The sequence below is a fragment of the Penicilliopsis zonata genome (assembly GCF_001890105.1).
Source record: "Penicilliopsis zonata CBS 506.65 unplaced genomic scaffold ASPZOscaffold_11, whole genome shotgun sequence".
NCBI classification, from domain to species: domain Eukaryota; kingdom Fungi; phylum Ascomycota; class Eurotiomycetes; order Eurotiales; family Aspergillaceae; genus Penicilliopsis; species Penicilliopsis zonata.
The window spans coordinates 321,901-347,587 of record NW_019208920.1 but is presented as its reverse complement, the minus strand read 5'-3'; the positions used below and the strand labels follow the sequence as shown (position 1 = coordinate 347,587).

The following is a 25,687-nucleotide window of genomic DNA, read 5'->3' as shown; positions in this document are numbered from 1 at the left end:
TTGATTTTTTTTTAGTAAACCTCCAGCACGTATCGCTCCTCATCCTTCAACTTCTCGATCTCTTTGCTGGGGTCGACCTTCTTGCCAGAAAGCTTGGCCTCGGTGGCGATGGCCTCCTCGAGAACGGCCGTCACATCGGGAACAGGCCACGTGGGACCGCAGAGGTAGAAGGAACCCTCTTCGCGAATGTACGCCTGCATGATCTCAGGTAGAGTCTGACGCATACGGTCCTGGATGTAGATCTTCTCGGGCTGGTCGCGGGAGAAGGCGCGGCCGAGGAGCGTGATCACGCCGGCCTCCTGGTAGGCCTCCCATTCCTCACCATAGCAGTACTCCTCGCGCTGGTGCCTGGAGCCCATGTACAGCAAGACGGCGCCGATTTCCTTGCCCTGGGCCTTCTCAAGGGCGCGGTGCTGGACGAAGGCACGGAAGGGAGCGAGACCTGTGCCCAGACCAGCCATGATGATTGGCTGGGTGGACTTGGGGGGCAGCTTCATCACGCTGGACTTGACGCTCACCGTCACCGGGGTGCCTGGCTGCAGGCGGCTGAGGTAGCGAGTGGACAGCCCGAAGCGGTCGCGACCGCGGGGGTCAACCCAATTGACGGCGACGATCATCAGAGCGACAGTGTTGGGGGTGACCTTCTGGCATGAGGCGATGGAGTATTCACGGCGCTTCAGCGGGCTGACGATACGGATGATGTCGTGGAAGGCCGGGTGTGCAGAGGGGTACTCGAGCAGCACGTCGGCATAGGTGATGGTGTCAACCTCGGCGCGGCGCTTAAATTCCTCAGCACCCTCAGGCCCAGCCAGGGTGAGAAGATCCTTCTTCTCCTTCTCATCGGTAGCGAACTCGGCGAGCGCCTCATAGAAGCGCTTGGGTGGGCGACCGAAGATGTCGATGTTCTGGATCAGGGCTTGGTACACGGTGCGGTTTTCCAACACGTTGAAGTCCTCGCGGCTGGGAACTTCAACAATGTCATCAGGGTTGAGGCCATAGAATTTGATGAATTCCTGGACGTCGACAGGGTCGTTTTGAGCGTGGACACCGAGGGCCTCGCCAATGTCGTACGTCAGACCAGAGTCACCCAGATCGAACTCGATGTGGAAGATGTTACGGTCGTAAGTGGTGGGCGTCAGCCGCCTGTTCTCCTTGACGTGGACCGTGAAGGTCTTGGTTGCCAGATCAGGGCGCAGGGCGGACTTGGCACCATAGGCTTCCTTGAACACCAATCCCTTGGCGGCAGTCTGCCAGTCCTTTAGGAGGGATTCTGGCTCGACCTCATTCTTCGCAAATGGCACGAAACTGTTGGCAGACAGGTCGACAGGCAGCTGAACCTCGGAAGCCTCCTCCTCTGCGGCCTTCCAGTCTTCCGGAACTTCGATCACACGCACGAGCTTTTCAAGGTTCTTGGTGACTGTCTCCAAGGCCTCGGGGTTGCTGACGACAGACGCCAATTTCTTCGTACCGAGCGACTCCTGGGAAGGTAGGGCAACGCGAAGGAACGCGGCTTGCAGGACGACGGAGGCCGGGAACTCCTCACCAGTGGCGGTGGGATCGACGATGAAGAGAGAGATGCCGCGCTGCGCGATTGCCTGTCGAAAGGCAACAGGCAGCTTCTTCTCGAGGTCGTCGTTGTTGATGCCGGGCGCATTGACGATCACCTTCCCGTTGTCCTTGACAGAAGCCAGGACATTGACATCGCCGAGGAGTTTGACGTCACCAACATAAGCAACGTCCGCGGCAGCAACAGGGTAAGGAGCATCCAGAATTTTGGCGCTCTTGCGGATATCAATGCGGACGGCACCACCCTGGAGCAGGTTGTCGTGAACCTTGCTGACGGTCACATTGTTGGCGGAGTCGGCCGCCAGAGCCTGGCCCAGAACGGCAGCGGCCTCGTCACAATCAGAGGTGTCAACGTCCCAGAAAGTGTATTCCTGAACAGTGGTTGGGTCAAAGAGCTGCAGGGGTGTGGTAGCGGCGGCAGCGGTCGGCAGAAGGGGCTTGTCAAAGATACGTTGGAAAGCCGCGGCGGCGTCGACCACGGTCCAACGTTGAGAACGAGAGTATTTGATATCGAAGCAAGTGGGAGTCTGGGCACGGCCCGCAAAGGTCACTGCAGCGAGGACGTCGTCGTACAGCGCAGAGTGAATGCCCTCCTCTTGCACTGCTTGTTCGTTGATGACCTGACCCAGCACGCCAACGGTCTTGACGGAGTCTGGCAGCACACGCAGGAACTCCTCCTCGACGAAGGGACGATAGACACGGACATTGATGACGCCCACGCGGACACCATCCTTTACCAAAGAACGAGCAACCTGAGCACTCAGCGATGCCTCAACGGTACCAAAGGCGACCAAGACAGACACAGGCTCCGCATGGCCATGGTACTCAAAAAGGCCATAGTCAGTGCCCAACTCGCCGTTCAGAGACTTAAGAAGCTCCAGAAGCTTGCCCTGCGCATCAAGGTGGCGGCTGCGAGAGTCCTCCAGGGTGTTGCGAACCGCCTCATAGGTGCGGCTGAGTCCATCCTGGTCGAGTACGTCGATGACGCGAGAGGTCTCCCGTCCGACCCGGACACCGTCATAGATGTGAAGAGACGGCTGGACGGACGCCAGAAGCGTGGCAAGCAGAGCCATGTGCTGCGCCTCGTGCACAGAAGCACTCGACACCAACCCAAAGCCGAGCTCTTCGGCCAGACTGAGAGCAGAGGCATAGTCTGTGACCAGGCCGTCTTCGGCGGTATAATCGACTGCCGCGACGTGAGCAGCCACGGGGCTGGCGACGGAGTACAGAAGAGACAGCTGCTCCAGCGCAGATCTCATGTACGGAAGCGTGGCAGCCGAGGCCACAATGGCCTGGGGCACATGCCGCTTCTTGAGGTCGAAATCGCGGGAGAAGAGATACCCCAGGGCGATGCTTCCAGCGCCCTGGCGGGTTTCCAGGGTCTGAACGCCCGGAGTCTCGCCCTTGGCATTGGCGTCGCCACGAACAGACCACTCCCTAAGGGCAGCGTCCAGGTCGAAGGACTCGGGGGAATAGGCAAAGATCTTGTCGCTCAAGAGGTAGGCTACCTGCTGGACCAAGGTCTGAGCGGTAGTATACGTCGGGCCCGAGAGAGCCGACAGGGCTGGAGTGGACGAGCCCATTGTGAGGGAGTGATTGATTCTCTGATACCAGACCGTAGAATCAACAAGGAGAGGGTTGAGGGAGACGAGGATGAGAGGAAAACAAGGCGGGGAGGCAATTCTCTCCAGCGTCCTTCACTTAATAATGCCTGCTCTCACATGAGTCCTGCCCTGGGGGGGACTTCCCAGAACGGCTAGTGGCAATCACGCAATTTCTTATCGATAACTTTTTCTGGCCTTATCAGGTTAGCCTGGATCACGTCACTTGTGCCTCAGGCATTAGTATGACTAACGGTCACATGATAATGTCACATGACCATATCACATGACCATATCACATGATCCATCTCGACGCCTCAGGCTGCCACGGCTCAACAATTGTAAGTGATGAAGCACTCCGTTAAGATAGCAGAACAATTCTCAGAGATGGCTATTATACATGACCTTTTAATAGATAAGAAGAGTGTAAGAGTCACTCATAACAAGCAATGTAATCGACCTGTAAGCTAGGAGAGCTCATGGTCTTATATACGTGCTGTTCGGCTCAGCACCAAGTATACTACTACTACTACCGGTCAACCTCAACGTCTTCATACCATCATTCTGTGTTGTAAGAGTCGTGTGTTCAGCCATCATGGCAAACTCTTCTAACAAAATATACTACTATCTCTATATACTCCATAATACTCAGTACAGTATCACATGATCATATCACATGATGAAACAGACCAGACCCAAAAGGCTAGACTGGAGGCTAATAACCTCCTGCAGAAGTGCCAATTACTATTTCATAATAATATCCATCTTCCTCGTGCCTACCTCTGGATCTCACGCGCCATACACATCTCTATTTATCAGTCGTCTGTTAGAGGATGGTAGAGCGGTTTCAATAAAGACGCTGCAAGTTTCAAGGATGCCTAACAAAGTGCAGGTTATGCTGTTGCAGAATACGCCGTGTCTCGACTGACTTTGACGGCGAGCTTCCCTCGGTTTCACCTCCCTGGATAAGGTTCATACCAGACTGGATGGAAGTTTGGAATCGTCAGGGCAGGGGGGTTCGGATTGGTGAGGATATTAATTCTTCCTTTTGCAAGTGTGGCGACGACTGACGATCTGACCCACCAGAGACTACCGGATCCTTAATTGAAACGCAAAAGTTGATATGCCAAGCCTCATTATGCCGCAGGGGATCGGCACCTCTAATTGAGGTTATTTGAGCATCGTCATCCTGCTGAGACGGTTCGCAGCAGTCGTCGCGATCATGATATCTGTTTGGAATTACCGGAGCAACGACTGTCGAAAGCGCCATCCTCAAGGAGCGAGATGGAAAGACGATTCGCGAATGATGCAATCAGGGTCTCGATTCCTAGGACCCATGTGGGCAGGAGGCACATCAGTTCCGCTCTGAGACGGCTGCCAAGGTTCGCACACGCAATGCCTGATGATAGCAAGGCACATGGGAGGGCAGCCATCACCCACCGGTCAGAGTGAGAATCCCGGGTCTTTACGTGGCTATATGTTGCTGAGCTATGCTGCAGTCGACTATTTAAAGGCGGTTTTCTCCTGCCTCGGTTACTACTATTCCTTTTAATGTATCAGTTCTCTTTCTTTCGATATCACTCATTATTACCATCGAATCCAATTTAATTCCATTCTTTACATTCTCATTTGCTTGACCAACCATGCGTCTGACTTCGACAGTCGTCGCGGGTGCGGTGGCAGCCACTGCGAATGCCACCTCGCTGTCCGACGTGTGTACTGTGGCCAATGTGCAAGCGGCCCTTCCATCCAACGGAACCTTGCTGGGCATCGACCTGCTCCCCTCGACGGTCACGGCGAGCAACTCCACCTCCGATACCTACTCCTACTGCAGTGTGACTGTTGCCTACACTCACACCGGCAAGGGTGACGAGGTGGTGCTAAACGTGGCCTTCCCGAGCCCATCCGACTTTGCGAACCGCATCTACGTCGCAGGTGGAGGCGGCTACTCGCTCTCCACCGAAACTACCGGTGGTCTGAGCTACGGTGCTGTGGGCGCGGCCACCGATGCCGGCTACGACGCCTTCGACTACAGCTATGATGAGGTCGCTCTCTACGGCAACGGCTCCATCAACTGGGATGCGACGTACATGTTTGGCTTCCAGGCTCTCGGCGAGATGACCAAGGTGGTCAAGGCCATCACCCCTAGTTTCTACGGTCTGTCCAGCAGCGCCAAGGTTTACACCTACTTCGAGGGCTGCTCGGATGGTGGGCGCGAGGGAATGAGCCAAGTTCAGCGCTGGGGTGAGGAGTATGACGGCGTGATTGCCGGTGCGCCTGCGTTCCGCTACGGCCAGCAGCAGGTCAACCATGTCTTCCCCGCTGCTGTCGAGCACACCCTGGACTATTACCCCTCGCCGTGCGAGCTGGAGAAGATTGTGAATGCCACCATCGAAGCCTGCGACCCGCTGGACGGTCGCGCCGACGGCGTCGTGTCTCGCACGGATCTCTGCATGCTGGAGTTCAACCTCACCTCCGTCATCGGCGAGTCGTACTACTGCGCAGCGGAGAACAGCACCTCGCTGGGCTTTGGCTTCGGCAAGCGTGCCGAGGGTAGCGAGACAAGCTCCTACCCGGAGCAGAACGGCACCGTCACGGCCCAGGGTGTCGCGGTTGCGCAGGCCATCTACGACGGACTGCACAACCTGAACGGCGAGCGGGCCTATCTGTCGTGGCAGATTGCCGCGGCGCTCGAGGACGCCGACACGGAGTACGACACGACCACCGAGGAGTGGACGCTCGACATCCCCTCGACTGGTGGCGAGTACGTCGCCCGGTTCATCCAGCTGCTGGACATTGATAACCTGTCGAGCCTCGACAACGTCACCTACGACACGATGGTGGATTGGATGAACACCGGCATGATCCGGTACCTGGACAGCCTGCAGACCACCCTGCCCGACCTGACCCCCTTCTACTCCTCCGGCGCCAAGCTGCTGCACTTCCACGGCGAGTCTGACCCGAGCGTCCCCACCGCCTCGTCGGTCCACTACTGGCAGTCCGTCTGTTCCGTCATGTACGGCGACCTGACCCAGGAGGAGTGCCAGGCGGAGCTGAACGAATGGTACCAGCTGTATCTGATCCCGGGAGCCGCCCACTGCTCGACCAACTCGCTGCAGCCGGGCCCGTACCCGGAGGACAACATGGATATCATGATCAACTGGGTGGAAAACGGGGTGAAACCCACGCGTCTCAACGCCACCGTCTCTTCGGGCAAGTACGCCGGCGAGACCCAGATGCTGTGCCAGTGGCCCTACCGGCCTCTGTGGCAGAACAGCTCGTCCTTTGACTGCGTGTATGACCAGGCCTCTGTCGACACCTGGACCTACTCTTTCCCTGCCTTTAAGCTTCCTGTTTTCTAATTGAAACTGGCCTTACTCTCCTGTCATAACCTGATCATAGCATGACTGTCCTTCTTGCTTGTTTCTTTCTCTCTACTGGTAGAGGGTTGTTTCTTCTCTTGTTCTGACTACCAATCGGTGTATTAGTTTAGAAATAGATTAAGATATTCCCTACTTCTAATACCTTAAATCTTTATGGTTGCCAATGACAGCCAAATATAACTATTACATCTTACATATGGCTATGTATCCATTCGTCATCCGCCAGCTCCTTGGCCGAGCTCCGCTTGCCAGGCTCCCACTGTAGCATTTTGCGCATAAGACGTAGGAAAGCCTCTCTCTCCGGCTTGTCCTCGAGAGTGGTTTCCCTCTGTTCCAGCGGTACCGAACCAGTCAGTAACTCTGTATGTAGGAAGTCGCCTAGAATCTAGTTAGTGGCCTGGATACCTGGATACCTGGATACCTGGATACCTGGATACCTGTACTGTGAGAAAAAAAAAAAAAAAAAAAAAAAAAAAACTTTCCTTGACTCGAAAAGAACTTGTCTCTCAGCTCCCCCTGGGTAAGAAGGCTAGAAGGCGGCGGCCCGAGAAGATCGATCATCTCGGCCAGATGGGCTCGACTCCGGTATCGTTCAAATTCGGGGTCTTGGCCTGTAAATAAGGAGCCGCCTTGGTATATATCCCAAATCTAAGAGCTATCAGCGTTCTCAATCCCTTTGCGCACCCACATTGGTTCCATCGAATGATAGCCTGGGTATTAGTCTTACCATGCATCCCACATTCCATATATCGGCGCTAAACGTCCATGGAACGCCCAGAATCACCTCTGGTGCTCGGTAGATCCGGGGTTGAATGAATACCGAGTGGTGCTGATCCCCGTGTACGGCGGAACCGAAATCGCAGAGGATCGGGGAGCTGACTTGTTTGGGTATTTTGAGTTCTTGAGACATGTAGATTGTTCTCCCGTCCGTGTCTACCTCTTTCCTCGGAACGGGTTTTTCAAGTTCGTGCGCCTCAAAGTCGGTGAAGACTGAATCGTCCTTGATTCCGAACATGATGTTATCGGCCTTGATATCTTATAAGACATGAGTAAGGGAATTGCATACCCAGACTGGAAGACGGAAGAAAATAGAAAAGACTACAAACCAGTGTGTGCAATGTGACACTCTGTGTGAAGATAATCCAAGGCTAGAAATAGGCGATGAAGAACGACTGCGAGGACTGGTGAAGGGAGCCTCTCTACCGGGTTACGGCGTAAGAAGGCCAGCACACTCTCCCATAACGGGGGATGCACAAGGCATCGGTGCTTATCATGGGGTCCGTCGATGTAGAATGTATCGAGTAACGTTCTTATCACGTCGCGACCGGGATGGGCCGTCGGGGACTGCTCCATGTATTTATACATATTGAGCTCATTGTCCACTTGTTGCCCCATTGACGAAGCCTTGACGCAGATTTTGAGCATAACATACCGTCGTTCACTATTAAATATGAGTATCTCTGGTAAGCCAGGCTATAAAAGCATGAATCTCACTCCATGTCCCGTGCCAGCCACACAGTGGATGTAGACCCGAATCCCAACTTGCCGATGACTTTATACCGCTCCTTGATGACTTCTCCAATCCGGGTTGGATAATACTGCGAGGCAATATAGTCTGGGAGAGTCTCTTCTTCAATCTTGTGGCCCTCGGGGATCCGGACGAAGTTGGGATTGGGGAGACTGAGAAAGGCTTCCATCTGCGTCCAAGCTGGGGGAGAGACCGCAGAAGCGACGAGAACATTGTATGAGGGAAGAATAAAAGCGTTTGTTGAAGAGAGAAAGGTGTCTCTGGGGGACGGTCGAGCGAGTTGAAGTTGTTTTGGTCGTTGAAAGGGGCCAGTCAGGTGATCTACTCTCCTACAAAGAACATAGAGCTTCATATGATTTATAACTTATTATATTTAATTTAATTATATAGACCTTTATAATTATAATCATTAAGAAATAATTGTATATAATAGCTAGATTATTCTTCATAGAATGACTCTCCTTGCCTATTAAATAATTACCATTAAATTGCTTATTGAATGATATAAAAGCCTTATTTCCCTCTCATTTCTCCATATATTATTAAACTGTCAGGATATTTATACTCTCTTCTCTCTACAATATAACAGCTACTGCCTTTCCTCACCATCACTCGACTCTCTTCTGTCACCTCCATGATCTTGATTTCGCCAGAATGAGGGTGTCAGAGATGGAAGACTATCACTTTATATTCACCATAAATATTCCACTCAAGTGGAAGCCTCTGGCATTCACCAAGGTCCTTTCACTTCGTCACACTTGAACTATTAATTCAGGCATACAGTAAGTGAGGAGTGAATAGAATGACCAGTGTGAGAACTAACACTGCTGCTAGATAAATCTCAGCAATTCCTAACTGTCATACACTTATACCACAAGATTTGTTTATGAGATTCAAGTCAACAGCTCTAACCAATTTATGCATGATGAGCTCAAGAGAAGCATTGTATGTGCATCAGAATTTCGAATCTGCCATCCAATCCACCTTGACTGGGCATTGTGGTGTTGGGAGGCATCAATTGACTCCATACAAACACTAGAAGACGACGATCTACTGAAAACTCCATGAATGACGAGGAACAGGCTCGATATAGTGGAAATAATGGACTTCCACGTAAGCATATATTACTGTTTGATACTACAATTACTAACACTACTAGACAGATCCTTAAATCATCCAAGGCTATTGTCATCACCATGGATTCCTGTTATTCCACGAGTGTTTGAATAGGATCATAAAGCCTATCCTAGCTGAATCTCTTCGAAAACATCATAGAATAGGATTGTGTGACTTCCAGCTATTGTATCTACTAGTATAAACCTCCATATCCTAGTCCGCCCCCCGATCCGACGCAAAAACAGTCTGTCCTTCCCCCCCAACATGTCCCTTGCCATGTTTCCTCGGCCGGCCCCTCGTACTCGCCGACTTGTCGACATTCCGATCTGCTCCGCCCTCCATCGGGTCGCGCGCGCTGCTGACCTCTTGATTCGCAGGACTGACGTTTAACGGATTGGCGGGCTCCCCGCGCTGCCGACTCTCCCTCTCCGACGCCTCGAACTCGCTCTCGGGACTCTTCGTCGTCGGATCGTACGCCGTCTTCATGCTTGCCACGTCGTCGTCCGTTCCAGACTTGGCGGTCTCTGTGCGCTGCGGCTTCAGGGAGCGGCGGTCGTGGACTTCCTCGTCGCGCTCTTGTCTCTGAGAGGGGGTTCGTAGGCTGCTCCTGGTCTGTAATGGCCGGGTCTGCTCGGCGAGTCTGGCTCGGATGCTCGTCCCATTCACATATGCGAGTCGGAACAGTCCGCGAGTGACATGGTTGGCCTCGATGTCGAGATGGAAGCGCGTCCACATGGTTGTTTCTTCTGATACTAGGTAGTTTGCTAGTAGTTCTAGTAGCTGCTAGTAGCTGCTGGTAATGTATCTCTTGCTGTCTAGATCAACAGGAATCAGAGCAATGAGGGACGAGGCATTTGTCAGATCGCGTCTGCAGGATAGAAAGAATATCTTGTTTCCTCACGTGAATCCCTGCTCGCGTCGTCCGCGGGCGGTCATGATGACGTCACTCCGCCGGATGGAATATCAGCACGTGACTTTGCGAGCCCTGGCCCGCCAGTCCATCTTTATTTTGAGCTAACCTGTTCGGGAGCCCATACTGCAACCAGCTTCACCTCCTTATTGCTTGTACGACTGCTTTCAGATGGTCTAAGCTCTTCCGGTTGCAGTGGGATATGCATCATTAGAGGTATTGAGGGGATCAAATTAGAAATACTTCTTAGCTGGGTTACCTACAACTTGGCCTGGTTAAAAAAACATATGCAGCTCATCCCAATGAACAACCGTATAGCATAACGAATAGAAATACACCTTAGGCAGTCTACTGATCTGAGACCATTGTGCTAAAGCCATATGAGCTGTGATTTCCAACTGAGTCCCCCCCCTACACGGAGAGTGACTGTTAGAATGGCAATGGCTTCACATGCCAAGTAGTTCGTAGTCAAGACCAAGGCTCACAAATCATCCTTAGGATGGATTAGCCGACAAGACGAGGCCACTCGGGACGGAAGAGAACCATCTACTCTGTTGTCAGTGTCTTACTTTCCAAGCCTCGAAGTATACTGTTGGTGAGAGCACACGCAATTGATGCAATCAGGCATTGTTGACAGGGACAGAGTCAGACTTCGACCCGGGCTTCGAGTTCTGCCACGTCAGCAGGTAAGCCAATCCTACAGAAAATGATTAATGGAAGACACCAAAGATTCTGAGGCTCAGTTTGCGGTGGAGCTCCGAAAAGAGCCAACTCTCCCCCCCCCCCCCCCCCCCCCTTTTCTGTGTGTGATTGATATCCCCCGACATTGGTGGTCCCTGCGGAGTCGCCGGTAGCCTTGCCGTCACATGTAGATTGTCTTGACACGGGTGAACCAACATGAACATAGCCCCAAAGCCGGACAGTCCGATGGGCCAGCAAGGGTTACTGAGAGTGACAGCTAGTCTGGTGTCATGCAGGTGACTCCATTCGATCTTCAATGGGACAGGTACTAGAAAACGCATCGAAAACACGGTACTGCCACCGCATGAACCAAAACAGACTGCAGCCTAAACCAACTCGGAAGGCGACTTCAAAAATTGGACCCCAAGCATGTGGCATCTGTCGGCGGGCAGCTGCTAGGGCCCACAATAGGGTTTGGGACCGGCGACCCGATGGGGTCATTTTCATGACCCTTGCTTGCGATTTAGAAATCAATCTAAAAGGAAGTAAAGGAGACGGCTGGTTGGACCAAGTGCCCCAGTGGGGCCAACGAAATCTCACAGTCAAGATGGACGGCAGAGGGTCTGTCGGACTTGGGAAGTTTCCACAGGGTGATTAGAGAACGCCATTTGTTACCAGGAGACATACATTGCATTTGGAATGTGCGGGAGGCTCCGTGGGCCTTGTGATCACGAGACTTATTAGTGCCTGTCTGCTGGAGCGGCCAAGCGGGTCATCGAAATAATCCAATTTCGACGTTGAAAATGGCCGGGCCGAGACGCCATGCCAACAGACGACATGAGATGTGGATGGGAATCGTGTCCATCAATCACTGCCATGCCGCATACCCATTCGAGCCGATGGTTTGCCAGGCATTCACACCACTTTCTGCTCTCGATTCACCCTGACCCTTGTTGGGAAAGGACATCGCCCCCAAAAAAAGAGAGGCAAGCCAGAGACCGACAGCCAGTAAGATAAAGCACGAGAACACGACACAAGGGTGGCAAACCACGCCGAGTGGCATGGACACGGAGTGGATACATTGGATTTCATGGCTCTTACCTCATTGCAGTTGCTAGTCAAGTTCACAGCCTGCTGAGCTGGCAGTCACCCTCCTGGTAGCCCGAGACTCATTTTCTGGGCTTCTATCTGGGATGTCCGATGATCTTGCGTCATGTTCGTGAAACGTACAACGCACATAAGGGCTAACGGAGGAAGAATGGAAGGATGGGAGTGGAGAGTTGGAGGCTATGCCAACCCTCAAAGGTTGGACCGACGTAGCCACGGTCTATGGATCCTAGTCCTCAGTGTAGACCGCAGAATGTTGGTTTTTCCCCCTTCTTTCCGCCTCATGGGTTCTAGCCAGTCCTTCGCAGTCCGAAATCAAAGTCGTGATCCAGATGAGGGGCGCCACGTCAGAGAGTCTAGGAGCTCTAGTGCATCTGCATGTGGTTCGGCAGCAGGTGTAGGGTGTCACGGCTGGTATCTGGCATGGTCGATGCACCGATGTGATGTCCTATCACTGCCCTCGAGCAAGAAAAGTATGCAAAGATGAACCCTGCACATGAGCGGGGGCGAATGCGGGATTATTTGTCTGCAGATGCGAGAGATCAGCTGAATGGAAACGCCTCCAGGTTACCATATTGACTTCACACCAAGTTCTGGTGGTCTAGTCAGTCATCGAGGATGTCGAGAAAACCAATGGATGGTTTCTGTGACGCGGCTTGTGCCACTCGGGCACCGAACAATTGGCCAGTGGAAGGCAACAAGGAAATGGAAGGGAAAGAATTGAGGCTGCATCAGGGACAACCATGTCTCATGGTTCGGATAGAAGGCTGTAAGCCAATATGAGAAAGTGGAAAGCGTTGGGTCGCAATCGGATGGTCAGACCAATCTGCAGGATGGTTCTAACGGTCGTTGCATTAACCTGCAAATAGACAGGTGCAGGCTGTGACGAGATAGGACTATCAATTGAGGTAGCAAGATGGCATTCGGAGAGACCAGGTGTAAGGCGAATGACTATGCCAAGAGACCGAGACATGATGACCTGGAACTTGGCCCTTCAAAACCATTGGCCATAAGTGAGTAGCAGTATCGACTACTAGGTTAAGATATTCAAGGTATTTTACCGAGAACAGTCGTAGCAAGGTGCTGTCCTCTCATCGGAATGAAGCACTGGCAAGACTCCTTGAGCCATGGGTCATGGGCTCCCGGGTGGAAACCTTCACTATGAAACAGCCATGCCGATTAGCAAAAGCACAATGATCTCAACAAATGCAGGAGCATATTTATGGATGCCTAATGTCAAGGCGATCCCGAAGTTCAGACGAGGGCTTCAGACAGGATAGAGACAGAAAGCGGGGGAAGGGCCATGGTGTTGCAGTAGTTCAACACGAACCAAGTGAGAGCCACCATCCAGGATGAGGGATTTTCGAGGTATTCGCTATGCATTGGGAGGAAAATGAATTGCCACGACAGCTGGCTGCATGGATTCTTGGACCGATGGGCAGATTTTTTCGGAGGGCCGATTCGAGTTGAAGTGGACATCCTTGGGTATCCACTGTTCGGGAAACCCAAGATGTCCAACCGCAGCAGTTGTTGGAGAAAGATTGTTCTCCAAACCGGTGGACGAGAAGCCATCCCATGTCAAGAGATGGTGATCGACGTTCCATGGATACCGGAAGACGTGGAAGCTAAACAGCTCCTTTGAATATCAATGAAACATAAATAGGGCCGCGTGATCCCTAGGAATCATCAATTTCGGATTGGGACCAGTTTCAGGCACGCTACTTTAAGAAAATCAGTACAGAACAGAGTCCTATCAATCAATAATTGTTTCGAAGCACTTCAAACCTACCTTGACTCTTCAATAAGCTTCGTTCACTTCGAGCCTATCAGATTGCTCCTGTACGGATAGAGAAATCTGATCCAACCAATTGAATCGAGTGGCTAGGCTGAAACAACGATTCCGCATCAATAAAAGGTGAGTCTGGTAGCGAGTTGAAGAGGGCGTTCACTGATGAAACAGACAGGCATGTGCTTCTACAACCAGAGACGATTCACCTGCGGAGACTGGATGTGGACGAACTTTGCTCAGCGGTGCAATTACGAATACCGGACAGGCGAGACCTGTGGCATGAGGCTCGTCAACGTAACGGAATGTGAAGCCACCCAATGTCGGCTCTGCGAGAAGATTGAAACCAAGTGCCGTCGGCATAAGAACGAAACTGATCGATTGAACCGATGGAAACGCGAGGGAGGCACGCTCGTAGCCTCGATGGACCGAACACAGAAAATCATCATGGAACTCGAAAAGGAAATCTCCCAACTCACGATGGAGCGAGATGACCGGCGGAGGGCGCTATCCTAAGGTTTCAGTTCTTGGTAAAGCGTCTGCATGCGGAGGTCTTTGGCTCCATGCTTCATGTTCTGTTATTTTTCTTCCTTTTCTTCCACTTCTTTTTCTTCTTCTTCTGCTTCTTCTTCTTCTCCATTCCAGTCTCTTCTTGGCTGTCCTGTCTATCGGGTGTTCACCCCTTCTTTTCTTTCTTTCTTTCTTTCTCCCATTTTTGTTTAATTTCACCTATTATGTACGTTAAGCTCCCCATCTCCTGGTGGATTGGGACCCCGAATGATTAGCGACTAGCACTGCAAAATCACATCAGTGTTTCTTCTTCAGGAAAACGGGTGGGCCATGGATCCCATGTTCAAGAGTCAAAAACAATCTCGATTCGAACTGAAGGCATGGCCACCAGGCCACAGATTGCCTCTTCCAATAAAATCCCCTCTTCTATCGAAAATTGAAAGCAAATGAGGCAATGGGTGAAACGGTCCGCCTCATAAGCGCCGGTTCTCTTGGAGAGCGGTTGGCTCACAGGAGCTTTGTAAAGCCAGAACAAGGAACGGCGCTTGTAAGAGAGTGTGCTCGGCATAATCTGATGATAGGACTGGACGAATCCCAAAAGAAGTGATACGACCTGGCCGAGTGTTTTTGAGAAGACGTTCGTCCTGGTTGTCGTCGAGGGAAAGTGTCAACAAACCCCGCATGGGAGGGAGTAGATCACGTGATATCACCTGCCCAGCTTGGGCACGGACCGCCAGGAATGGGCCCTCAGGCTCATCCTGGACACCAGGGATATGAAGGAAAGCGCTGCCTGCTTCGAGATACCTGTGCTAAGATTCCAGGACTTTGAATGCTGTCTATCTCGTTCAGGGGCGGGGGGATGACTGTCTTTTTCGAAGAATTCCTCCACTCACCTTTATTTGTATGACGCAAGAGTCTTCGACTAGCACGACACGGCAGCAGCAGTCGTTTTATGCCTTTCACCAGTATAACCTCGAAGGAAGACAGTGAACATATGGATAGAATAATCTCACAGCATCTGAGAGTGACCGAACATCGCCCCTTATATCCCTCGATGGTGGCCAAACGTCGAGGATAGCCTGGGCGGTTGTCAGATACGTGGACCCAGCCATTGTGAAGAATCCGTAACAATCCTCTATCAAATTGCATGCAAGAATGAGACATCAGACCCTGAAGTACAGCCGCCTGGTGTTTGTTTTGACATCACCGGTTGCCACGTCACTAGTGGACAGCATCAGTTGCGCTTTTTTTTTATCCCTCTCATATGCAGCTATCGGCGGAGTCCTTCCCTCTCAAGCATACTATACTCTACGGACGCGTCTACTGGAAGAGGTGTCTTTCAGGGCTTGAGGAATGAAAGCCAGTAATATCTCATAAATGCCCTGTCACGCGGACAGCCTGAGGACTGCGGGTTCTATTATTGTTTGCAGCGGGAAATAAAACAACGTTGGGCATTAACTCGTCTATTTTATATCACCAGACTCGGGCTCGTCATCCACCTTGGCCAGGCCTTGCTCCTTCAAGAGGGCGTCGATCTCATCTGCGTTCCACAGGTGGTGATAGATCTTGCCTTCCTTGGTCTTCCCCACCGTGGCGAACTCGACTAGAGAAAACGCGGAGGAATCAGTGACATGCTGATTGGAGTTAAAAGCAAGGGGGACAACGTACTCTTCTCGCTGCTTAGTTTTGTCGAATCCATAGTCTTACTCAGCACCTTGACAGCCATGGCACAGGCCTCTTGCAGGGTGCAGTCCTCCTTGTAGTCCTGCTTGAGAAGACTTTGGGCACTTGCGTTGTTGGCGCCCACACTCGTCGCCTTCCAGCCCCCGTAGTTTCCACTGGGGTTGCTCTGGTACAGCTGGAATTGCCGGAGAGGGTCGTAGCCCGCATAGATGAAGGAGACACCAAACGGCCGGAGACCACCATGCTGAGTATATCCTTGCTTCAGATCGCACAGTCGGCGGACCAATTGCTCGCAGGGGATCTCTTCGTTATAGGTGAGGAGATAACGCTGGGCCGCTTGGCGGGCGTAGTTGATGAGAATATTGGCATCGGCAGTCATCCCGGCCACCGCACAGATCATGTTACTAAATAGCCACGGTTAGTACACAGTACCTTCATCCATCGGGTCCACCTACTCGTTCAAGATATAAAGCTTCTCGGCAGAAGTGTCCTGTTCCAGCAGCTTGCTGGTCACCTTCTTTTCGGCAGCCAGGACAATACCGTCCTTGGCGAGGATCCCCAGGGCTGTCCCGGCATGTGAGATAGCCTCGAGTGCATATTCTACCTGGTACAGTCGGCCTTCGGGCGAGAAGATGGTGGTCTGTAGAACAAAACCCAGATCGTTAGCTGGACCGTCCCGGAGCTGACACACACCGACGAGACCAACGTACCCTTGAATCGTATCTCCGCGACATCTTGACGCTCAAGGATAAATCACAAGTCGAAAATGCAAGAGTGATCAGATGTTTTCACAGTAAAAAGAAGCTGCCAGAACTCGCAGACGGGCGTCGATGAGAAACGGTCGTTCAACGAGGGAGCTTTGATGTGGAGTGGGCAAGTGAGCTTCACCAGGCAACTCGCTCTGGCGCGTCAGTCCCGGCCGCCAAGCTCGGACCACTTGAGAGGACCCCCCCGTCATGAAAAAGAAAAGCTTCAGAGTGGAACAAAGCTGTTGGTTTCATTTTTGATATCAATCAAATCAACAGAGGGAGAGTATTCCTTTTGTCTCTTTTCTTTTTTCCTGGGAGTAGCTGTTGTCGACAATGCTCAAGTCTACTTATACAGCGCCGCCTCCGTTACCACCGGGCTGGACGGAGCATAGAGCGCCTTCAGGTGCGTGATTTATTGTGTGGTTTGGCTTGGTGTCTGTCTGACGAGGTATCTAGGGCACCTGTATTACTACAATGCAGAAACGAAGCAGTCTACCTATACGAGACCCCAAGCGCCCGCGCCTCTGCCTCCAAGGCCTGCGCAGACTCCTTTACACTACACGCCCGACACGCTTCCTCCCTTCTCGACGACACCATACGGACCGCCAGGAGACTCTTTCCGGTCAGCTCATCAAGGCTATGGGCGTGGTGATTTCCGTGGCGGGAAGAGTTATCAGGAGCGCAGACATCGCGAACCCGCGGACCGACCCAAGTCAAAACACCCGATACCTGGCTGCGCGCCGTGGGTTCTGGTGAAGACGAAGCTTGGGAGGAGATTCGTGCATAATCCCTCAACGAACGAGAGCTTCTGGAAATTCCCCTCTGAAGTGCTGAAGGGTGTGGTTGAATACGATCGCGTGGAGAGAGAGAAGAAGGAAAGACAGGAACGTGGGGAGGTTGAGGAGGAAGGTGAAGAAAAGGCCGCAGATGAACCTGCAGGTCGTGTGCCGTTGGAAAAACCAAAGCCAACACACCCATCTGAAGTCCCTGCGATCGGTGACGGGGAAGACAGTGATGAATACGAAGAGGTCGAGGTTACTGATGACGACGACGCAGAGGAAGAGGACGGACAAGCGACAAAGCGATTGAGGACCGACGAAGACGACGCAGATCAACCGCCGCAGCATGTCGATTTCACCGAGGAGGACATCGAGTACCAACTGGCGAACATGGGCGAGGAGTACGGGCTTGATCCAGGCGAATATGGAGAACCAGGTGAAGAAGGCTGGGAGGAAGGCGCAGAAGGGCTGCCATTGACAGAAGAAGATGCAGCGGCTCTGTTCCGTGATCTTCTCGATGATTTCCACATCAGCCCCTACACAACCTGGGAGAAGATCGTCGAGGAGGGCCATATAATAGAGGACAGCAGATACACAGTACTGCCTAACATGAAAGCTCGCCGCGAGGCATTCTCCAACTGGAGCCGTGATCGCGTGAAGCAGCACAAGGAACGAAAGGAAAGAGAAGAAACCAAAGACCCTCGCATTCGATATATCGGTTTCCTCCAGGAACACGCGACGCCGAAGCTTTATTGGCCGGAATTCAAACGCAAGTACCGCAGGGAACCGGAGATGAAAGACACCAAACTATCAGACAAGGACCGTGAAAAGTTCTATCGCGACCATATCTCCCGTCTCAAGCTTCCGGAGAGCACTAGAAAATCCGATCTTTCTGCCTTGCTCAAGTCTATTCCGCTACAGTCCTTGAATCGTTCCTCTGATCTGGCCGCTCTGCCGCCAGCTATCCTCACCGATCTTCGGTACATCTCTCTCGCGCCCAAGACTCGCGACCCGCTGATTGAGGCCTACATTTCCACCTTACCAGCCGCACCAGAGCAGGATGACATGACAGCCGAAGAGCAGGAGGCTGTTGTACAGAAGCGAGCCGAGCGAGAACGGCGCGAACGTGCCCTTGTAGATCGAGAGAAGCGGGTAGAAGAGGAAAAACGCCGGCGAAAAGGCGACCTTTTGCGCGGCAAGCATCTCCTGAAAGAGGGCGAGGCCGAAATTGAGGAAGCCATGAGAGTTCGAAATGATGGTCTCCGGAGCTACATGGAGATCGACGCACAAATCAAGGATTGATAACATACGGTGTATACAAGTTGCGGGTAGGATTTTCTGCGAATAAGATCTTCCTCTGGTGAACTAATTTGTATAATACATACATTAACTATCATCAGTTATTCCTGATATCGTTTCATGTTTTGATTTTGTTTCTCAAGACTCCATGCAGTTTATGGGAGGGGGGGGTATCAAAGTAGATGAGAAAAAAGTCCCAAGATCTCCCGATTTTATCAATCCGATGCTTTCCGGCCGTATTACAGTCCATGCAAAAGTTCACTTGAATCTCCAATCGTCCCAATCACCATCATCATCGTCATCATCGTCGTCGTCGTCGTTGTCATCGTCCTCTTCGTCAGGGGTACGTTTGTCGCTGTCTGGCTTGGCGTCTTTTCTCGACGGCTGAACGGCTGAATCTGTCGAACCGATTTCCGCCCCTTTGGTCCTCAGATCTTCGCGAAGCTGTTTTAGTCGTCGTACCCGCTGCTCCAGCTCTTCCATCTCGTCAAACTCTTCCTCTAGGAACCGTGCGGCATCCTCTCGCTCCCCCTCGGCCTCGGCCTCGCGAGCTCGGATCATGTTCTCCTTGTCGTTCTGCTGTTGTGTAGCCAGTTCCTCTGCTGACACGGGGGCGGCGGAGATCGTAGCGGCGGCCGTAACAGCAGCCGGGGCCTGCGGAGCACGCGTCGGCGCCGCCACTTCACGTTCAAACGCAGCCCATTCATCCTCGTCGATGGGCTGTGTCGTCTCGGCAACAGCCTCAGCTGTCTGTGCTATTGGTTTCGTAGCCTCTGCTCCCCTCGGCGACACGGCAGTCTGCTCATGTTCCAGCTCTGACGGAAGGTCCGGACCCGCGACGTCTTTCTCGGAGTCGTCGACATCCTCCTCTTCTTCCTCTTCTTCCTCCCGGCTTGCTTCTTGTGCACCTGGCGGCTGCACTCGCTCCTCGGAGGCCGGCAATTCCTCTTGTGTCTCCGTAGGCTTCAGCTTCTTCCGCACAACCCCGTCGCCGCTCTCGACTTTTCTCTTCTTCGTCACCCGACTCCCACTCCCACTTTGGGCAGGGGCTTGCCGGGACGCAAGCTCGCTTCGTAGTAATGACCGGACGTCAGCCATCACGTCTAGAAATCAGCGGCGCTGGAGGAATGTCTGGAATTAAACTCGTAGACCGTAGGGCTGGATCGATCGTGAAATGTTTGTCGCAATCCTCTAATCATGTGGGGACCTGGAGAAAAGGTGCGAGACGCCAGCTGCGCTTTTTACGTGCCTGGGGGCGAGACGCGCTCGCGCCGCAGAGGCTGGTAGCTGGTGGCTGGTGGCGAATGCCTCAGCCACAGCGCCGCATGCACGAGCCACATATCACGTGCGCTCCAAGCCGGGTTAGAGCCGGTCGCGGTCGCGTAAGTATCTTGGCTCATCTCATTCCGTCTTGCTGCCCCCCCCCGCCTTTCTTTTTTTCCTCTGCCATCCCAACGCATCATCTTGATAGCCATCTAGCCATCACATCACCGTGATCGGTTGTCTTATCGGCGGCGCTTTATTCTGACAAGGCAGGCCCTGTTCTTCCAGACGACCCCGCGAAGCGCCAGGTGCCGGACTGCGCGTGGCAAGGTTGCTATTATCAACCGACCGTCTTGCCTGCCCGCCGACACCAACTTGTCGGCGGAGATTGCCAGTCCTTGAAGATAAAAAGCAATACGGTGCTGTGGGCTCTAGAGGCACACTCGCTGTGGTTTCGCGTCTTTGCTCCTGTATTACCTTAGGCACACCCCCCACCCTGATATTGTAGAGATACCCACTGTCGTGATCGGATCGCGTGGGCAACTCCTACGTCTTCGGTGGTTCTGTTAACCACAACGCCACACAACTATTGTAGAATTATACCAGTGTTCCTATTGCAGTTTGCATTGACGAATATGGCCGGTAAGCTCTTGTATACCAGAAGTTTTCCCAAGTGTGTTGAGAGTGAGAGCTCGATTTGGGCCTTACGATGCCTCCCAACCCACTGCAGGCAAGCTAACAGCCAAACCCAGACGAACCGAGACGGTCCGGTCGCTCTACCAAGGGCCAGCACAAGAACCTCGACATGGTAACGGAAGCTCCGTCCAAGAAGTCCAAGGGAAAACCCCAGACGAAAGACAAGCATGCGAAGCCCTCCGCCGAACCGACACCAGCGCCTAGCGAAGAAGAAGAAATCATCCGGTGTATCTGCGGCGAATACGAAGAGGAGGAGGATGTTGAGCGTGATATGATCTGCTGCGATCGGTGCTCCGCGTGGCAACATAATGACTGCATGGGGCTGACCTTTGCCAAGGGGCAGGAGCCCGACGAGTACTTCTGCGAACAGTGCAAACCTGAGAACCATGTGGTTCTACTTGAGAAGATGGCTCGTGGCGAGAAACCCTGGGAGGAGGCAGCGGAACGGCGGCGCCGAGATATTGAGGAGAAGAAGGCTTCACGTCGAAAGAAGGGAAGAAGAGGCGGGCGCAAGAGCAAGGCTGCCGAAGGAAGACCAGAACCTCCTTCAACACCAGGGCCTGTTCCTGCACAGGCAACCCCTTCCACAACCTCGATTACGCCAGTTCCAGCGCCACCTGCTGCTGCCACGCCCGAGCCTGAAGAACAAAATGGCCACAAGGAGGAGGAGAAGGATGAGCCTCGTCCGGCGAGCAATCAGAAGCGCAAGTTTGATGAAGATCAGCAAGAACACCAGGCTGGAGCAGTAAGTGATCGATTCTTTTCTTTATTATTATCATCATTATTATTATTTCTCTCGCTCGAACGCTGACCATGTTCAACACCAGGGCCCGAAGATGAAACAACAGAAAGTTTCGCCGCCTGCTCCTAGCACCATCACCGCTCCCATTGTGTCCGATACGAAAGCAACCCCAGGTAAGAGAGCCTCGACCACGCCGGCTTCTCGTCAATCATCGGTCATAGAGAAGGCTACGCCTGAGGCAGTGACTCCCCTTGAGGATCCCAAAAACCCGGCTCGGAAGAGCGTGGCCAATGCCTTAGTCAAGCTGTTTGTAGACCAGATTTCTGAGGCCCGGAAGCGAGGATCCTTCAAACTGCCTCACAATAAGTTGGGGGAGGAGGTTGCACGGCGGCTCGGTCTTTCAATCGAGAATGCTATGTATCAAAATATCTGCGGGGGGTCAGGAGAAACAACAGAGCCGTATAAGTTGCAACTGCGGACGATTTTATTCAACGTCAAGAAAAACCCTTCTTTGCGTGATCGTCTGCTCGTAGGCAGCCTGTCCGCAGAGGCCATCTCTAAGATGAGTTCTCAGGACATGGCGAGTGAAGAACTGCAGCAAAAGGATGCTGAGATCAAGCGGGAGGCAGACCGGCAGCATATCATCGTGCAAGAGCAAGGGCCCCGGATTAGGAGAACCCACAAGGGTGAAGAACTGGTCGAAGACGAAACTCATACAGCTACTTCGGAGCCAGTATTCTCGACCGTCCCGACGCGTCTCAGCATCGTCGAAGCGGACGGTAGTCCCTCTGTCCAGAGCCCTGTCAGCCCGACAATCCAGCAGAACAACACCGATGCCTCCTCCTCCGAGCTTCAGGCAAAGTCAGCCAAAGCAAAGGCAGCGGATGGGATGGACCATGATCACACCCTTCCGCCTGGTGGACACTCCCCTAGAGGCTCTCTCGACGATCAAATGTTCCCTGAGGTTTCGACTCAAATTCGTGAACCGGTGCACCACGGCAAGGTCCAGGCCGACGCAGAGATCGATAAACTGCTGCGCGACGACGAGCCGGATTCGCCGCCTTACTCGCCGAGAGAATTCGCAGACGAAGGAACTGTCTGGCGTGGAAAGGTGGTGATGAATCCCATTGCCGAGTTTGCCTCATTTGCGAAGCATGTGGGAGGCGCGGACTTGAGTGGGAGGATCCCCTGGAGCCAACTGGCACCGTCCACGTTGTTAGTCGACGGTCGCATCGATATCCAGCTGGCCAGCAACTATCTCTGCGGACTGCGGTTCAGCACGTCGACGGACGTGACGGTGATTTCCGTCCGCTGTCCCGAATCGACGACAGACCGCGCCGGGTTCGACAAACTGTTCAACTACTTTGCAGATCGCAAGCGGTACGGTGTTGTCGGCAAACATCCCCTGGCGGCCGTCAAGGATGTCTACCTCATCCCTGTTGAGGCTGGAGCGACCAAGAAGCCCGAGTTCATCGAGCTGCTAGAGAACAACTCGCTCGAAGACCATCTGCCCGGACGGGTGCTCCTGGTCGTCTTTGTCGTCAAGACCGGCGAATCGAACCCTCCATCGCAGCACTCAAGCATGGAGCCCGGCAGTGCTGGGACTCCCTTGTCAGCGAATGCGGCCAACAATAATGTCGCGTTTTCGACGCCTGGTCCCCGACCTGTAGCACAGGTTGCGCCCACCCCGTCCGGGCCTTCCTCAGTCGCCACGCCAACACCTGCTCATCCGTCTTCTTACAACAACTCCATCCAGCAACAGCGACCGTCGTCGACCTCTCAGCCATCCGGAGGTTACCAGCAACCGCCTTCACCGTCTCAGGCGCCGATTGGAATGGCGGCTGCGGTGCAAGTTCTCGGCGCGCAGGCCAACTCTCCCGCCATCCAACAGCTGCTCCAGCAGGCCCCCAACGCAGACATTATACAGCTTAATGTTGTCCGCGACATTCTCGTCCAAAGACCTGAGGCCGCTGCGGACTATACTTTGCTGATGCAAGCTTTGTATCAGGCCACCACTGTCAATGAGCAGCAGAATAGGAAGTAAAGGGGAAAGGAGAGGGAAAAGAAATTGTGTCTTTCACTGTACAGTATCAGGCCTCGGGTCCAGTGCAGATCCTAGGTGATTGATGAGTTGTTCTTTTTATTTTGTTGTGAGTGTATTTTTGTGCCGAGAGGACTGGTTACCGGCGAACAAGAGGGTATTCATGTTGAGGTCAAGTCTTATTATGATAGGAGAGCATCTTATCTTCAATGCAGCTGATTAGCAAATATCATTTTCCTTGAACATAGAGTAGCACCACTGGCTCCTACGTATCTATAGACCAGTGGTAGGAGATTGACTAGACCTACTGTCTATCATCATTGATTGACCTGCCCTACTTGAAATTGGAAATGAGTCTGACACGTCGATTGGAACTGCATCATAACCTGAGAAACATCAAACTCCTGCGCTATGCAACAACCAAAAGGACAACACAAGAACCAGGCAAGCAAGGGTGCACCTAGCGAGTACTATAGCGAGATTTTCCATCACCACCGCCCTCCTCGTTTTCTGTAACCCCCGCCGCCGCCACCACCACCACCACCATACCGAGGCCCGCGACCACCGCCGGCGCGACCCCCCCAACCGCCACCCCCTTCGTCATCGTCGTGATGTCGCACGGGGGGTGCGCGGCCCTTGAGCTCCTCGCTGAGCTTCCTGAACGTCTTGCGCATATCCGAGTATCCCATGTGCATCTTGCCGAAGAAGTGGTCTGCCAGCCGGCGGTCGTTGTCCAGACGACTCAGGTACGCCCCGCAGACGTCGCACACCTGGAGTTTCTGGTGGCCTGACGGGCCGGAGGTGTCTTGCAGGTTCTTCAGCTCGCGTTCGCACTGCTCCTTTTGGTGTTTGGCGGTGCGGACCTTGTGCAGCTCGCCCAGCGCCAGAGCCACCGAGCCCGTTTCGCCAAGCACAGACACTTCCAAAAGACCGGTGTTGATCGTCTTGCTGAGGTCCGAGATTTGTTTCAACTAAATCGTTAGTTTCTCTCTCTCTCTCTCTCTCTCTCTCTCTCTCTCTCTCTCTCTCTCTGTGGGGGGGGGTACCAAGTTATTTGTCTGGCGGATCTCGTCCGGTGTCTTCTCCAGTCGCCGCTGCGCCGAGTCGATCCGCCGATCACAGTCGTCGATGTATTTCTGCATGTCGCGCATGTAGTCATAGTCGAACCCCCATTTCGCCCTTTCCGCGGGCGAGGCCGTCTCGTACTCAGTCTTCAAGCCCTCGCTGTGTACCTTGGGGCAGGGGCCGAGATCCTGCTTGGTATTTGTGAAGAGGTCATGCGGACAGGTCCCCGCCAGGTACGAGCGGCAGACTTTGGCGTCGGTGATGGACAGCTGGGCGTTGCGCGAGGTGGCTCCAAGGCCAACCATTTGGTCCGCTAGAATGTCACGTTAGAGAGCTTCGCAGACAGAAAAAAGGGATGAAAAAGGGGGTGAACTACCTCCCATAAGCTGCTCGAGCAGCTTCCTCTGTTCGGCTGCCATGATGCGTCCTGGAATTCGCTTCTTGGTGAACGAGCGACAACAAAAGACGTCCGACGACAGCTCCAGATTCTCTTCTCGATCGGGCGCGTTTGTCGGCTGGCGCTAGGCGCGGCTGCGCTTAGCCCTTGTTCTCCAATCAGATTGATTCTTCAGGCGTTTCCACTCTGCTGTCTTTGATTGGCTCATTCATGAAGGTGCTCATAATTACTATAATGCTAATATAATGCTATTATAATGCTAATATATTATTGAAATCTTATAGTAATCTAATGCCCTATAAGAGATAGAGTAGTTTGCATGGTTTAAAGTCATCTGCCTCTAATAGCGTCTACTGATATTACTCCCACTCTCTGTTATAGAAATACCAATTTCTTGATGACAATAAGCTATTCCTACCTAGAAAGAAAGGTCAATATTTTTGTAAGTATAATCTAATTCTATTATTTTCTCTCTTCTTTTCTTCTTATTTAATTAAGCTTTTAATAGAGTATATATACTCACTTCAGCTAGTTCCTAGATAATTCCTTAACTCTTCATCAGGCTTATATATATAACTACTAACTAGTATACTAGTATTTAGGGCTTTTTATGCTACAATGTGACTTTTCTAGGTCAATAATAATATGATAGAAGAGTAGAATTATAGTAGATTATCATGATATAAATAACAAGTTAATAACTAGAATCTACTTATAGATTAGATTGGTTAAATCTAATCCCCTGCTTTTTATCTAAAGAAAACATCCTACCTCTGGATAATCAG

General features: G+C 52.6%; 11 protein-coding genes across 11 annotated transcripts; 5 read left to right on the top strand and 6 right to left on the bottom strand.

Annotated features, from left to right (window-relative positions):
* Positions 1 to 11: 11 nt before the first annotated feature.
* On the bottom strand, positions 12 to 3,149 carry ASPZODRAFT_69925 (hypothetical protein; the record flags this gene model as incomplete). Its single annotated transcript, XM_022729621.1, has 1 exon — positions 12 to 3,149. The coding sequence occupies one exon, from the start codon at positions 3,147 to 3,149 to the stop codon at positions 12 to 14; it is 3,138 nt and encodes a 1,045-aa protein (XP_022579847.1).
* A 1,661-nt stretch (positions 3,150 to 4,810) lies between these two features.
* ASPZODRAFT_69429 (hypothetical protein) lies at positions 4,811 to 6,529 on the top strand (the record flags this gene model as incomplete). Its single annotated transcript, XM_022729576.1, has 1 exon — positions 4,811 to 6,529. One exon carries the CDS (start codon positions 4,811 to 4,813, stop codon positions 6,527 to 6,529), a length of 1,719 nt encoding a protein of 572 aa, XP_022579846.1.
* A 211-nt stretch (positions 6,530 to 6,740) lies between these two features.
* ASPZODRAFT_160218 (hypothetical protein) lies at positions 6,741 to 8,247 on the bottom strand (the record flags this gene model as incomplete). Its single annotated transcript, XM_022726456.1, has 5 exons — positions 6,741 to 6,928; positions 7,039 to 7,198; positions 7,278 to 7,585; positions 7,657 to 7,991; positions 8,045 to 8,247. 5 exons carry the CDS (start codon positions 8,245 to 8,247, stop codon positions 6,741 to 6,743), a joined length of 1,194 nt encoding a protein of 397 aa, XP_022579845.1.
* Positions 8,248 to 9,282: 1,035 nt separating this feature from the next.
* On the bottom strand, positions 9,283 to 10,022 carry ASPZODRAFT_133980 (hypothetical protein). The gene has a single exon (XM_022723401.1). The coding sequence runs from the start codon at positions 9,927 to 9,929 to the stop codon at positions 9,408 to 9,410; it is 522 nt and encodes a 173-aa protein (XP_022579844.1). The 5' UTR covers positions 9,930 to 10,022; the 3' UTR covers positions 9,283 to 9,407.
* A 2,754-nt stretch (positions 10,023 to 12,776) lies between these two features.
* On the top strand, positions 12,777 to 13,912 carry ASPZODRAFT_133977 (hypothetical protein). Its single transcript, XM_022723400.1, has 4 exons — positions 12,777 to 12,884; positions 12,954 to 13,051; positions 13,223 to 13,613; positions 13,682 to 13,912. The coding sequence occupies exons 1-3, from the start codon at positions 12,809 to 12,811 to the stop codon at positions 13,532 to 13,534; spliced, it is 486 nt and encodes a 161-aa protein (XP_022579843.1). The 5' UTR covers positions 12,777 to 12,808; the 3' UTR covers positions 13,535 to 13,613; positions 13,682 to 13,912.
* Positions 13,859 to 14,194, top strand: ASPZODRAFT_69902 (hypothetical protein; the record flags this gene model as incomplete). Its single annotated transcript, XM_022729617.1, has 1 exon — positions 13,859 to 14,194. The coding sequence occupies one exon, from the start codon at positions 13,859 to 13,861 to the stop codon at positions 14,192 to 14,194; it is 336 nt and encodes a 111-aa protein (XP_022579842.1).
* Positions 14,195 to 15,618: 1,424 nt separating this feature from the next.
* Positions 15,619 to 16,746, bottom strand: ASPZODRAFT_133976 (hypothetical protein). Its single transcript, XM_022723399.1, has 4 exons — positions 16,582 to 16,746; positions 16,327 to 16,511; positions 15,857 to 16,275; positions 15,619 to 15,791 (listed from the first exon to the last, which is right to left on the bottom strand). Exons 1-4 carry the CDS (start codon positions 16,603 to 16,605, stop codon positions 15,652 to 15,654), a joined length of 768 nt encoding a protein of 255 aa, XP_022579841.1. The 5' UTR covers positions 16,606 to 16,746; the 3' UTR covers positions 15,619 to 15,651.
* A 207-nt stretch (positions 16,747 to 16,953) lies between these two features.
* Positions 16,954 to 18,701, top strand: ASPZODRAFT_152996 (hypothetical protein; the record flags this gene model as incomplete). The annotated part of the gene is made up of 2 exons (XM_022725920.1): positions 16,954 to 17,023; positions 17,077 to 18,701. The coding sequence occupies 2 exons, from the start codon at positions 16,954 to 16,956 to the stop codon at positions 18,699 to 18,701; spliced, it is 1,695 nt and encodes a 564-aa protein (XP_022579840.1).
* A 255-nt stretch (positions 18,702 to 18,956) lies between these two features.
* ASPZODRAFT_143966 (hypothetical protein) lies at positions 18,957 to 19,796 on the bottom strand (the record flags this gene model as incomplete). Its single annotated transcript, XM_022724966.1, has 1 exon — positions 18,957 to 19,796. One exon carries the CDS (start codon positions 19,794 to 19,796, stop codon positions 18,957 to 18,959), a length of 840 nt encoding a protein of 279 aa, XP_022579839.1.
* Positions 19,797 to 20,596: 800 nt separating this feature from the next.
* On the top strand, positions 20,597 to 23,443 carry ASPZODRAFT_143965 (hypothetical protein; the record flags this gene model as incomplete). Its single annotated transcript, XM_022724965.1, has 3 exons — positions 20,597 to 20,603; positions 20,714 to 21,402; positions 21,485 to 23,443. 3 exons carry the CDS (start codon positions 20,597 to 20,599, stop codon positions 23,441 to 23,443), a joined length of 2,655 nt encoding a protein of 884 aa, XP_022579838.1.
* A 453-nt stretch (positions 23,444 to 23,896) lies between these two features.
* ASPZODRAFT_133972 (hypothetical protein) lies at positions 23,897 to 24,973 on the bottom strand. Its single transcript, XM_022723398.1, has 3 exons — positions 24,882 to 24,973; positions 24,487 to 24,818; positions 23,897 to 24,411 (listed from the first exon to the last, which is right to left on the bottom strand). Exons 1-3 carry the CDS (start codon positions 24,922 to 24,924, stop codon positions 23,929 to 23,931), a joined length of 858 nt encoding a protein of 285 aa, XP_022579837.1. The 5' UTR covers positions 24,925 to 24,973; the 3' UTR covers positions 23,897 to 23,928.
* Between the last annotated feature and the right edge of the window lie 714 nt (positions 24,974 to 25,687).